A 12,655-nucleotide genomic window follows, 5' to 3' on the forward strand; every position below is an offset into this window, starting at 1 on the left:
AGCCTGTTCTCCAATTGCAACAAAAAATTTTACTTTTACCTGGGACAAAAACATCTCCCTGACCCCCCTCCCATAAGACCCCACTCTTTTTATTTTCCTGCCAAAAGAGGAAGCAATGAAAGATGCTAGGAAATAAGGGGACAGAACTCTATACTCCCTCCTTTTTCTCCCACAGCCTTGTTCATTTTCTGGGACTCAAACATCGGGCTTTGGCTTTTAGAGCTAGAAGGGAATCTCAGAGACCATTTAGTCGAAGTCTTTTCAAAGTTAAAAAGCTTGGCTTGAGTTGCACTGACTGTGAATGGCAGTCTGGTCTCCTGACCCAAACACAAAGACTGCAATCAGAGGCTCCCACGTGCCCTGACGTGGGTCAGCAATGGATTTCAGAGGGGAATGGGTGAGAGAGCTAACTCTGAAATAAATAGTCCCTTTCCTAGTCTCTGCCCAGAAAGCACTGCAACAGAGAATCATCACTACAAAAGAAGAGGGTAGTGCTTGGTCAGAGGAGTATTTGTCCAGGTTGGCTCTGATTAATGATGAAGGAGGGGGAGGAAAACCCCACCTAAAAAAAAGGAGATATCCTCCACCTTTTCATGTTGTTTCTTCCAAAAGGGGAAGGCTTTTAGCTTAAGGAAGACACATCAATGGAGTAACCCAATCTTTCAGGAAATAGAAAAATTTTTGAGAGCAGTCATCTCTCTATTCATATGCACAGGATAAGAAGGAAATAGCAATCCACAGGGCGACAGGCGATTTATAATTCCATACCCCAAAAGGCTTCCTTACCCTGTCTCGGGGATCTATGTCTTCCAGTTCATTCCTCTTTTCACTGGGGTATCCACTGTCTCCACCATTCTCAGAATCCTGTGGAGACAGGATGGCACTGATGTTCATGGAAATCTTACGGTGGAACTCCAGGAAGCACTGGTTACCTTGGGCAGGCTTAGCATTGTGCACCTCATTGTGCACATTCAAGGCACTGTGTACCCCCCTGAGCCAATAAGGGTATCTTCATCCATTTTACAGATCAAGAAGTCAAGGCAAGTTAAAAAGATACAAAAGAATCTTTCTTACTTATATCCAAGTCACATGTAACATAAAGAGTTGAGAAAAAAATATGGAAGCCCTGGCAATGCATTCACCATTTTCAACCCTGCACTATATTTCAGAGAAACCTGGGAGGACGTATGAACTGATGCAGAGTGAAGCAAAAAAGAACCAGAATAATTTGTGCCATAATAGCAACCCTGTAAAGACAAATAACTTTGAAAGACCTAAGAACTCTGATTAACACAATGACCAACCACAAATCCAGAGGGACTCATAATGAAACATATTACCCACCTCCTAACATAGAAGTGATGGACTCAGAATACAGATTGAGACATATCTGTTTTTTGACATGGCCAATGTGGGGATTTGTTTTGCTTGACTATATGTTAGCAATAGGTGTTTTATTTATTTATTTTAGCTTTCTCAACTGGAGTAGGATGGCAAGGCAGGAGGTGGGAAGGAAAGAATGTAGGTATAAAAATAAAATTTAATTACTCCCAGCCTATAGGCTGTATGTTTGTAGGGGTCTATGTGTAGTATGGACCACATCTGTAGGTGTGCTTGATAACTCCATATGCTACCAGCTGACACTGGGCAGTCACGATGGTGACTGTCCTGCATTATAGCACTAGGTATACAGGTTGAAGATTATCAAACAATAACTGCTGTGTCTAGCTGAATTAAAACTATGTATGAATCTTATACACAAAAAAGAAGATTGCTGCTGATCTGAAGCATATTACCAGCTCATGTCCCTGGACCTTTTCTAATGGGCTTAATTCTCCCCTCCTGGCTATATGTAGAGTATAATAAACCTGCCATCCTTTTGTTTCAGAGGGAAAAAAACCCCCAACAAAAACCCTTCTATTACCATTTCTGCAAGAATTTGAGATAAACACCTCCCTTTCTCCTGTTTATGATCCCTAGCCCCTCCCCCTGACACAGACACAGAAAGTCGAATATACATATACATTAATGGAGCATGGATGTTCATTGCTTTAAAAGTTGACCTTTCACGCTCAATTTGGAGACCTAGGTTGACTAATTTTGCATCTGAAGAGTTATAACCTGGTTCTTTATTCACTTGACTTATTCCACCCCCACTCCTTGTCCTTCTCTACTCTATTCCTGCTCCTTACCCCTCTGGTCTCAGACAACATCTGGCTCCTTGAACGGCTTCCACAGACTACTCAGAATCTGGCTGTTTATTTGCCAAGTGGTCATACTCACTCGACGGTTATCCAGGTGGTCATGGTCTTTGTGCCCCAGGTTATCAATGTCACTGAATTGTGGCCAGTCTAGGAAGGGAAGAATGAATGAATGAATATGCATGAAAAAGCACTTATTATGTGCTTAGTATGTACAAAGCACTGTGATAAGTGATGGATATACAAATAAAGAAATAAGAGAATTTCTGCTGCTCTCATGGGAATTCACATTCTTATGAGGGGAGAAAATTTAGAAGAATTTCAGGTGTAAGTCATATGGGGAAGCCCAGGGGTCTTTCCAATGACAAGTAACTGGAGTTAAGCTTCCCAAAGAAATCACATATGTCATAGAAGTGGTGATGGCAAACCAAAATGTGTGTGAGGGCCTAGGCACAAAACTCTAATGAGGCACCTCTCTTTCAAAGAATTTTTAAACCATGACGATCCTTAAGATTGAAGTTGAAAGGCAGTTTGGCGTAGCAGATAGACAGCTGGCCTTGGAATCGGGGAGCCCTGGCTTCCAGTGCTGCCTCTGACATGAGCTCGCTGTGGAATCATGGCCAAGACACTCAACCTCTTGGGGCTTCAGGCAATTCTCTAAAACTGTAAGTTATAGAGAGGCTGACAATCTTCATCAGCGGAATGTGGAATTACCACCAGGAGTTCCCTCTTGTATCTCCCCACCCCCCAAAGTCCTTTGACACTGTAGGAGTTTAAGAAAAAAATGTCAGAGAACAGAAAACTCGTCTGCAAAAAGCATAAGTAAATGGGATTTAATGGTCAAAGGATGTTTCATAGCCAGTAATGATTAACTAATGTCTGAATCTTGTCTTGAAGATAGGACAAAAACAAAATTGGCTTAATATTCCAACATGGCGAATTCAAATAAGATTTTAGGAGATCACAAAATTATTTAGCCTGCTTTTGACTCAGCTTTCCCATATGTAAAATGGGAACTATAGCATCACCACAGTTTTTGCAAGGATCAAATGAGATACTATACAGGGCATCCCAAAATTCTTACTATAGTTTAGACTTTTGGGACACCTTGAATATAAAAAGTTTTTGCAAATCTCAAAATACTGCATGTGCCAGCTATTATTGTTATCATTATGTATGTGGCCTTATTCTATTGTTCTGATATTTATAGCTTAAAAAACCTGATCATATAATAATAAAGCCTTCAAGACTCATTTAGCACAAACCCCGTGCAGTACTTCCTCCCAGCCATTCTCACTGCCTGGAAACCCCCCAGACAGAGGCTTAACACACAGTCAGAATTGTGACTTACGGATGTGGTCTATCCTCTGGCTATGTGGTGTGAATGAAGGAGAAGAAGGAAGGGAGTCAAATGTCACATCACTCATATTTTCATCTCCAGAGTTCTCTGAAAGGCGGGAAAGCAGTGGTGGACGGCTCCCTGAGAAAGTCCTCACCCTTGGGCTGCCACACTTTTCCTCTGTGCCCCTCACAAGGGTCTGGGCTGATTGCTTGGCAAGAATGTCAAGGGGGAAAAAAACACATCACATACAAAATTGGAAATACCTTCAAAGTCTTTCCCCTATAACACTAAACTCCCTAACAGTTGACATCTCCATGTACTCCCTTTAATGGATGACAAATCTAAAGTCCATTCATTCTTGGCTTCTGGAAATGACCCCAAATAAATTTTCTGTGTGTTCCCTGGAGTTTTATAGCAAATGCCTTTCAACCATCATATCCTGGGCATGTCATACTCATGAAGAGAGGCAGGTCACCTTTTATTATCCTTAACAGAATCTTAAGTCAAGATTCTCCAACATTTTCTAGTAGTCTATATAATATTTGTAATTAATATTAAAGGAGACATTAGGTCAAATAGAATTCCCCTTCTCCATTTACTTAGGCCACTATAAACCTACAAAATTAACATACCCCAGGCATACTCTCTCCTCCATGATCAACACCAATTATTCCAAGTCTATCACCCCTCTGGTCAAAAACTGGTCAAGAACAGAGAATGCTAGGTTGGTTGTCACAGTACCCAGAGGAGACCTCAGGGTCTGTGACACACCAGTGGCTTGGCATGCTGACAACGTCCCAAGCTGTGTAACGGAGAGCACCTACCAACAACTTAGTGTTCTGATTGACAGCATCCTTCTCCTTTGGTGAGAGGTCAAAGGGAGTAAGGCCCATGCTCTTGCAAATCCGGTTGCAGGCATGAGAATGGAAGAACAAGGCCATGCCTCGCACACCTATGAGCAGAAAGCCCACAGCAATGATTCCCACAGAGAAAAATCAGAGACAATCGCCCTACCAGACCTTACCCCCAACCCTATATCTGGGCCAGTCCTTTTCCCTCTTTTAAACCTTTGGGGAAATAATTTAATCAACTTTGGAGTGAGCCCTGGGGCAGAGGTGACCTGGCCAAGGGTAAACCCTTCCAATATACCTCAGCCCTCTATAACCAATTTGGACTTGCCTCCACACTTCACATCACTCACAGGGATCAAAAAATCATATCAATGTTATCTTTATTCCTGTGAAAGACAGGACAATTTATTGTCCTGTGGCCCCACTCTGACTCCTGGTGATTCTGAGACACAGACTGACTAGGCCAAAGTTCCTAGTTCTCTCATGTTCATCCATGTTAGCCCATCCACATAGTGACCCTATTACTCTCTTTCTGTGCCTTCTGGAATCCCTGCCCTATTGTTAACAAACTGACAATCATTTTAGACCTGGGCCCTCCTCCCTGAAGTGACTTTGCATACGTTTTTGTATTTACTTATCCGTGTATATGCTTGTATCCCCGCAATGGAATGTAAGCTTCTTGAGGACAGGGACTGTTTTGATGTGCCTTTGCATTTGCAGAGTCTAGCCTAGCACATGACGGGCATTTAAATACTTACTGAATTGAATTGCTTTCTAAGACTAGACTACTATTATGAATTACTGGAGTACAAGGGGCAAAGGGAAGAAGATAAGAGTGCCAAGTCTGAAGTGAGAAAGATCTGTGTTCAAATCCAGCCTCAGACACTGAGACCTTGGTCAAATCACTTAACCTCTGTTTGCATCAGTTTCCTCATCTGTAAAATGGGGATAACAATAGCATAACCCATCAGCCAGGGTTGTTGTGAGGGTTAACTAAGAATAATTGTAAAGTGCTTAGTACGGTGCCTAGCACATAGTAAGCAATACATAGAAATTAGCTATTGTTGAAATAAACCAGGATGTAACAGAGGAAGCAGAGGCAGGGGAGTCAGATGTGAGGTGTGGCCTGGCTTTGAACTGGAATTAGCCTTGTTTACCTGCTGGGCCTCAGTTTCATCATCTATAAAATGAGAGGACTGGGCTAAATTCTTTCAAAAGTCCCTTCTGGGGCAGCTAAGTGGTGCAGTGGATAGAGCACTGGCCCTGGATTCAGGAGGACTTGAGTTCAAATCCGTCCTCAGATACATAACACTTATGAGCTGTGTGACCCTGGGCAAGTCACTTAACCCCATTGCCTAGCCAAAAAAAAAAAAAAGACAAAAGTCCCTTCCAACTCAGTTCTTACAACACACCCAGTACATAGCGTTCAGGGAAACACGTTTGGTGGAAATTTACACTGTTTCCTGACCTACCTAGGTTGCCATCTCCGAAGTCTGAACCCGTCTCTGTATGGATCTGTGGGTCAGTGTACAGATCTCCCACTCCCTGAATGTCCACCACAATCAGTTGATGGCCAGAACGTTCAAAGGTGAAGTGGCTAAAGGCCTGGGGGAGTTGGACAAGAAATCAACACAAAAGGTAAGAAGCAGCCTGGCTCTGGGACACAGTGACATTTCTGTTCATTTCCTCTGGCTCTGCCCTTGGCAGAATGATTCATTTAAAACAGCCCAATTTAACATAATAAGGGTTGCCAATGTGTCTGATCTATAAAGGCCTATCTCTGAACTTTAGGACGTGGGTTCACCAACTTTAATAGATCTCTCTGGGAGGAACCTGATGTTTAGCCCCAATGGCTTGTCAAATAACATAAATGGAGAACAAAGGCACTGCATTTAAAATGATTAGATGTGAAGTTTGATGAAGGATGAAAGACCCATATACAGGTGGGTGCCCTGGGAGGATTTTACTCATTAACATGGGAAAAGGAGTTGGCTTCAGACTAGCTGAATTTCATTAGAACAAATAAACATGGATCATGTGGATAAGAAAGTTCAGATTTAGTATCTGGATTAAACAACAAAACAAAACACCATCCTCAGTATCTTCCCCGATTAAAATAGAATTTGATAATGCCCTGGCTAAATTTCAACCTGGCGAGATAATATCTAAAGGGAACCCTCAGAGCCTGGAGTACAAACCATCAGATGTGCTTCAGTCTCACCTGTGGGGTTAGGCGGATGTTGTCATCCCGGACGAAACCCGAATTGGAATTGTACTTGATGTATTTGCCCTCAATATAGTGTTCCAGGTGAAAAAGGGGCTTGTCTGCTCGGTCCTTCAACTCGATGATGCACATCTGCATAATATCCACCTGGCAGAGAGGGTGGACAAAGGAGGCAAATCAGCATCCATCCCTCTTCCCACCTGCAGAGTGAGGTCTGGGTTCTCAGGCCTTGGCGTGAATTCACCACTGACTGAGACGCAACATGAGCTCAGTCCCTGGGGCCTCCCTTGCTCCATGAACAAATGAGTATTACATTCAACCTACTCCTACTCCTTTTAAAATGAAATTTTTCCTTTATAATTCAAAATCACAAAATGTGATTAATAATAATAGCTAGCATTAATAGAACACTTTAAGGTTTGCAGAGCACTTCACAGATTTTATCTTATTTAAACCTCACAATCCTGGGAGGCAGATGATATTATTATCATCCCCATCGGACAGAGGAGGAAAGTGAGGCAGACAGAGGTTAGAGGACTTGTCCAAGGTCACAAAGCTAGCAGATGTTTGAAGCTAAATTAGAACTTGGGTCTTCCTGACTCTAGGTCCAGCACTCCACTATAGTACCTGGGAGAGCTGAAAGGGACCCAAAGGCCATCTAGCCCTTCCTCTCATCCTTTACTTCTATAGATGAGGAAACTAAGGCACAGAGAGAGGTAAACTGACATACTCTAGGTCACTTGGCTAGTAATTGGCAGAGCTCAAATTTAAACTTCGGCCTATGGTTCCATGTCCGGCTAGATGATGAAGTGGATAGGGCTGTGGGCCTGGAGTCAACAAGACCCGGGCTCAAATTCAGTCTCAGACACGTTAGCTGTATGACACCACGCAAGTCACTTAACCTCTGCCTCAGTTTCCTCAACTGTAAGATAGGGATAATAATAGTACCTACCTCCCAGGACAGTTGTAAGGATCAGATGAGATAATATTTGTAAAGTACTTAATACAGCATCTGTCACATAATAGGTGCTTAATGAATATCTGTGTGCTTCCTTCTTTCTTATTTTCTATTATGCTACATTCTTGTTCTTTATTCTTCCCCCCCCCGCCCCCTTCCCCATTCTTGAATCTATTCACTAGCCCAACACTGAAGGTGGTGGCTTGGGGTGAGCCGGCACACCTGCTTGGGAGGTTTGTGTCGGTTATATTCCTCGCCCCAGAGTTTGGCCTCCATCTGCAGGCGCACATCCTCAAAGTACACGTCTCTGTTCACAGGCTCGAGGTACCTCTTTGCCACATAGTTGGAAGCACCTTTCCAGTGTTGAGTGTGCAGGAAATTAGACAGCTTTTTCCTGAGGGGGAATAACAGACAAGGAAGTGGTCTGGAGCCCCAGGGCCCAGTCGAATCCAAGGCTTTGTAAGGGACCGTCCCCTAGTCCCTTTCATAGACCAACCTCAGCAGCCCCCTGTGACTGCATTTTCAAAGCCAAATGGTGTGGACTCCAGGGCCTCACAGATCTCCACGAACAAAAGGAGAGGGGCTAGTGTTTCCCTCTTTAAAATTGAGTTCCCAATTGGAGACCTCCCCTTGCTCAGTGCCATTTCCACAGCCAGCTGATGAGGTAGCCCCACTTTCACTATTTCCATGAGGCTGGCAAATTCTGTCTATGGATCACCCCCTCTCCTCAAGAACTGACTCACAGTCCCCCAGAGTGTCTGGGGTTAGTCAGTCAGTCAACAAAGCATTTATTAAATGCTTACTGTGGACCAGGCAGTGTGCTAAGCTTTGGAGATACAAAGGCAATAAACACTGCCCTTACACTCAAAGAGCTTACATTTTAATGGGGGACATAAGAAAGGCAATACACATTGTCCCTGCCCTCAAGGAATTTACATTCTAATGGAGGAAATGACTTGTAAATAACTAAATGTATACAAGATAGATACAGAACTGAAGGAAGAAAATCTCAAAGGGTAAGGCACTAGCAGCACCTTGTGGGGCCAGGGAGGTAGGGATAGTGAAGGGGGCAAGACCCGGAAAGGCCTCTTACAGAAGACAGGATTTGAGTTGAGCCTTAAAGGAAGCCAGGACAAATCAGGAAGTAGAAGCAAGGGGGAAGCCCATTCCAGTTATGGGAACGTGGAGTACAAAGGCAAAGAGATGGGAGGCTGTATTCAAGTAGGCCAGTGGAGGTGGAAGAAAGAATTCATGGAGGGGAGTAAAGTATAAGAAAATTGTAAATATAGGACAACAACAGGTTATTAAGAGTTTTGAGGAAAATAAAAGACCCCATACACCCCACCTCCAAGAGTGACAAAGTCTGAGACCAGAGCAATATCCCCAAGTTCTGCTCTCTTTCCCCACTCCTCATCTTCATCCCTAACCAGATTAAGTTCTACTGAGGAACTCCAATCTGAAAGAAGTCTGGCTAAATGGATCTCTTGCCTTTATGTCTTCATCAATTGGAAAGAAATCTGGAATACCAGTACACAGTATGGCCTTTTAGGATGAGGGGGAAGAGGGAGAGGGATGAGCTCTGGTCTGGTTGCAAAGCATCTAGTTTGAGCCACTTACGTCCTGAAACATTCCCGCATTGCTCCACGTCCAAAGGGCTGCAGACAAAATAGAGTGGATTCACTATTAATTGTGTGAGCAACCATTCTCTTCCCAGGATTAATCGTGGTGAGCTATGCCAGAAATCTAAGACTTGGTATCACCCATGCCCCTTCTGTCCCCCACCCCAATCAAAGACACTCCCTCAAGCAACCTCCTCGCCAACTCCAAGACCTTTCAGATCACCCCTCCCTCCTCTATCCCCTCCCATTTATGTCCTTCAAGGGCTGAAGTCTATTCAGTTGAGACTGGAATCTCCTAAGAAGAAGATGGATATCTGATCTCTTCTCCCACAGAGGACTTCAGAGAAGGTGTACAGTAGGCTAAATCTTGGGGGAAGGCTAGAGTAGGGAGAAATGTAGGGAGAGACAGAGAAGGGCTGCTATTGGTTTAAGTGGGATGAAACGTTGAATGGAGGAGGGTAGACTAACAAATACCCAGGACCAGTCCTGTTCCCATAGATGCCAAGAAAATAAACTCTTGACAACTCTTACCTGTGATGCCATCTTGATTAAAACTTCATCTTCGACCCATTCCCCAGTGACTGCATTGTACCTGTGAACACAGAATTCATGGCCAGAGTGACTATCACTAAAAAGGCATCATCCTTTGACTCAGGGCCTCTCTTTTGCCCTGTCTAGCTAACTCAGACAAATAAGCCTGGGCCCATAAAAGTCCAGCAAAATCAGGCTGTCATATGCTATAAAACTTTCTTTTTATCTATCTATAATTTAATTTTTTCAATTAAAAAATCTATTTTCTCTTCCTTCTACTTACCCCACAACCACCTTGACACAGAAAGAAAATAAAGCCTTTGTAACAAATATGCTTAGTCAAGCAAAACAAATTCCCCCATTGGTCATGTCCAAAAAAAAATCAGACTCTACAAAAATTTTAATCAAAACTAAAAATCTGTTTTATGTACCTGGTCTGCAGCACATCCCTGAGAGGCGAGTAGGCTAAAAATCAGGAGATATGGGCTCACTCATAATAATAGCTAACATTTATATATTATTATTTCTATATTAAGGTTTGCAAAGTACTTTACAAATCTCTTCTCACTTGGTCCTCCCCCAACAGCCCTGTAAGGGAAGTGTTGTTATTATCTCTACTTCACCTATGAAGAAAATAAGATGGATAGAGTTAAGTGACTCATCTAGGGTCACAGCTAATGTCTGAGGCCAATTTGAACTCAGGTCTTCCTGACTCCAGGTCCAACACTATGATGCTGCCTCACAGCTGCCTCAACAAAGTGAGAACTAGTTCCCAGTGCTGGTCCTCTCTGAACCTCAGAGTCTTCATCTGGAAAATGGGGGAAATGATATCTATATAATCCACCTCATAAAACTATATATGTATCAAATGAGATAAAGCAAAATTGTTGCTTAATGTTGGGGTATGTGTACATGTAAAAGTAATTATATGTTTTGAGCTAGGAACTAGCACACATTAATATCTGATTTTCACTATATAAATCCTTAAATGACTTAAAAGATTCCAAAGCACTTTACAAAGGTTATCTCATTTTGCCTTCAGTAAGTACAAAAAAATTTCATAAATGACGACTCTGTCGCTCAAGAGGGGCAAGTGACTTGCCCAAGGGGATCACACGTTAGCAAGGAGCAGAGCTGGAACTTGTTTGAATGACTGGAGGCCCCAAAGAATAATCATTAATGGAATAAGGCCATCTCGGAGGCTTTACTCTCTAATGGATCTGTCCTGGGCACTGTGCTGTTTACCATCTTTATTTTATTTCCTGAATGGGAAGAAGACGCATGTGGTAAGCTTATCACTTTAGCGATGACAGAGAGATCTGAAGGATGTTGGATGACAGCATCAGTTGAAGCCAAGAGGCTGCAACATATCCAACAGGCTAAATGTCTCGCTGACCTAAACATACGTGAAGTTTAATAGTTATAAATAAAGTCCTTAATGGCTATAAATAAAATCCTACACTTGTGATGAAAAAAATCAATTTTGCAATTATATGATGGAAAGGTGTGTCTACAGAACAGCTCAACTAAAAAAAAATTTGGATGTTTCAATGGGCTATGAACTCAATCTGGGCCAACAATGAAATATGGCAGCCAGAAAAGATAATAGCAAAGTGACCAGACCATGAGGGGTGGTGACCCTGCTGTATCCTGAGCCCAGAAGAGACCACACCTGAACCAGGAAGCTCAGTTCTAGGCACCTCATTTTAAAAAGGGCATGATAAGAAAAGAGACAGGAAATCGAGATGGGCTGAAATTGAGATCAGATTACAAGATAATTAAATGGGGGAGGGAAGAGAGAGACATAAAAGCTATCTCTTTTGTACTGATTCACTTTAAATTTATGCTGTATAATTTTTATATTTATGTATGGTCTTCCTAATTAAGAAAGTAAGCTTCTGGGGTAGCTGGGTGGCACAGTGGATAGAGCACTGGCCCTGAAGTCAGGAAGACCTGGGTTCAAATCCATCCTCAGACCAAACACTTGACACGTATTAGCTGTGTGACCCTGGGCAAGTCACTTAACCCCAATTGCCTAAAAAAAGAAAAAAAAGAAAAGAAAGTAAGCTTCTCTTGAGATTGTTTTGTTTTTTTGTACCTGTAGCCCCAGCAGAGTGCTTGGCAGATTTTGTTGTTTCAGTTGGTGACCCCATTTGGGGTTTTCTTCCCAAAGATACTGGAGTGGTTACGACTTCCTTCTCCAGCTCATTTTACAGATGAGGAACTGCTTAATAAATACTAATTTACTGATGGATTGATTCAAGTATCGGAAGGATTGGACCTGTTCTGCTTTGTTCCAAGAGGCAGAATTAGGAGCAATGGGTAGAGGCTGAAGGAAGGTAGATTTAGGCTTGATAGAAAGAAAAACTTCCTAACAAGTAGAATCATCTCTTCCCCCTAGGTGATTGGCTACTGTGAAAGGTCGACCTCATGAGAGGTCTTCAAGCAAAGACTGTGTGATTTCTTGCTGGGAATACTACTACAGAAGGGATTCTCATTCCGGTACAGATTGGATTTGGGAGCTTTTGTTGGACTGATTCAGCCCTGAGATGTTTTGAGTCCAGGTCCTCTGATTCTAAACAGTTACTCCTTCCACAAAACCAGGCTGTCTCTCTGAAAAAAGGAACCTAATCTAGGGGTGTGCTGGAGCCCGCTCAAATGGTGAGAGCCTGATGGTGAAATTTTTAGTGTGAGCATTTATACCTCAAAAAGTGGCCAACTCACAGATTACGGCTTAATTTTTGATTTTCTAAACTTAAGAAAGTATTAATAATACAGAATAAACTTAAAAGTGTCCAGCAGGCATCCATTTCCCTCTTTAGATCTGGTTGTTAAAGCATTTGCCAGCCCATCATCATCATCATCATCATCATCATCATCACTGTCAACCATCATCATCGTTTCTCTCTGTCTCTGAACATACAATATA

The 12,655-nt window shown here is 42.6% G+C and overlaps 1 protein-coding gene across 1 annotated transcript in view; it reads right to left on the reverse strand.

Annotated features, from left to right (window-relative positions):
- LOC114052309 (eukaryotic elongation factor 2 kinase-like) overlaps positions 1 to 12,655 on the reverse strand; it is a 59,753-nt gene that overhangs the window by 22,696 nt on the left and 24,402 nt on the right. Inside the window, exons 3-11 of the mRNA XM_027874858.1 lie at positions 9,727 to 9,787; positions 9,194 to 9,231; positions 7,799 to 7,970; positions 6,616 to 6,765; positions 5,867 to 5,999; positions 4,368 to 4,495; positions 3,553 to 3,751; positions 2,284 to 2,351; positions 787 to 864 (exon numbers count right to left, since the gene is read on the reverse strand). Coding sequence (XP_027730659.1) covers positions 787 to 864; positions 2,284 to 2,351; positions 3,553 to 3,751; positions 4,368 to 4,495; positions 5,867 to 5,999; positions 6,616 to 6,765; positions 7,799 to 7,970; positions 9,194 to 9,231; positions 9,727 to 9,787 — 1,027 coding nt within the window. The remainder of the gene's footprint in view (positions 1 to 786; positions 865 to 2,283; positions 2,352 to 3,552; positions 3,752 to 4,367; positions 4,496 to 5,866; positions 6,000 to 6,615; positions 6,766 to 7,798; positions 7,971 to 9,193; positions 9,232 to 9,726; positions 9,788 to 12,655) is intronic.

The sequence above is a fragment of the Vombatus ursinus genome, unplaced genomic scaffold (genome assembly GCF_900497805.2).
Source record: "Vombatus ursinus unplaced genomic scaffold, bare-nosed wombat genome assembly UNPS02014807.1, whole genome shotgun sequence".
In the NCBI taxonomy this organism is placed as follows: Eukaryota; Metazoa; Chordata; class Mammalia; order Diprotodontia; family Vombatidae; genus Vombatus; species Vombatus ursinus.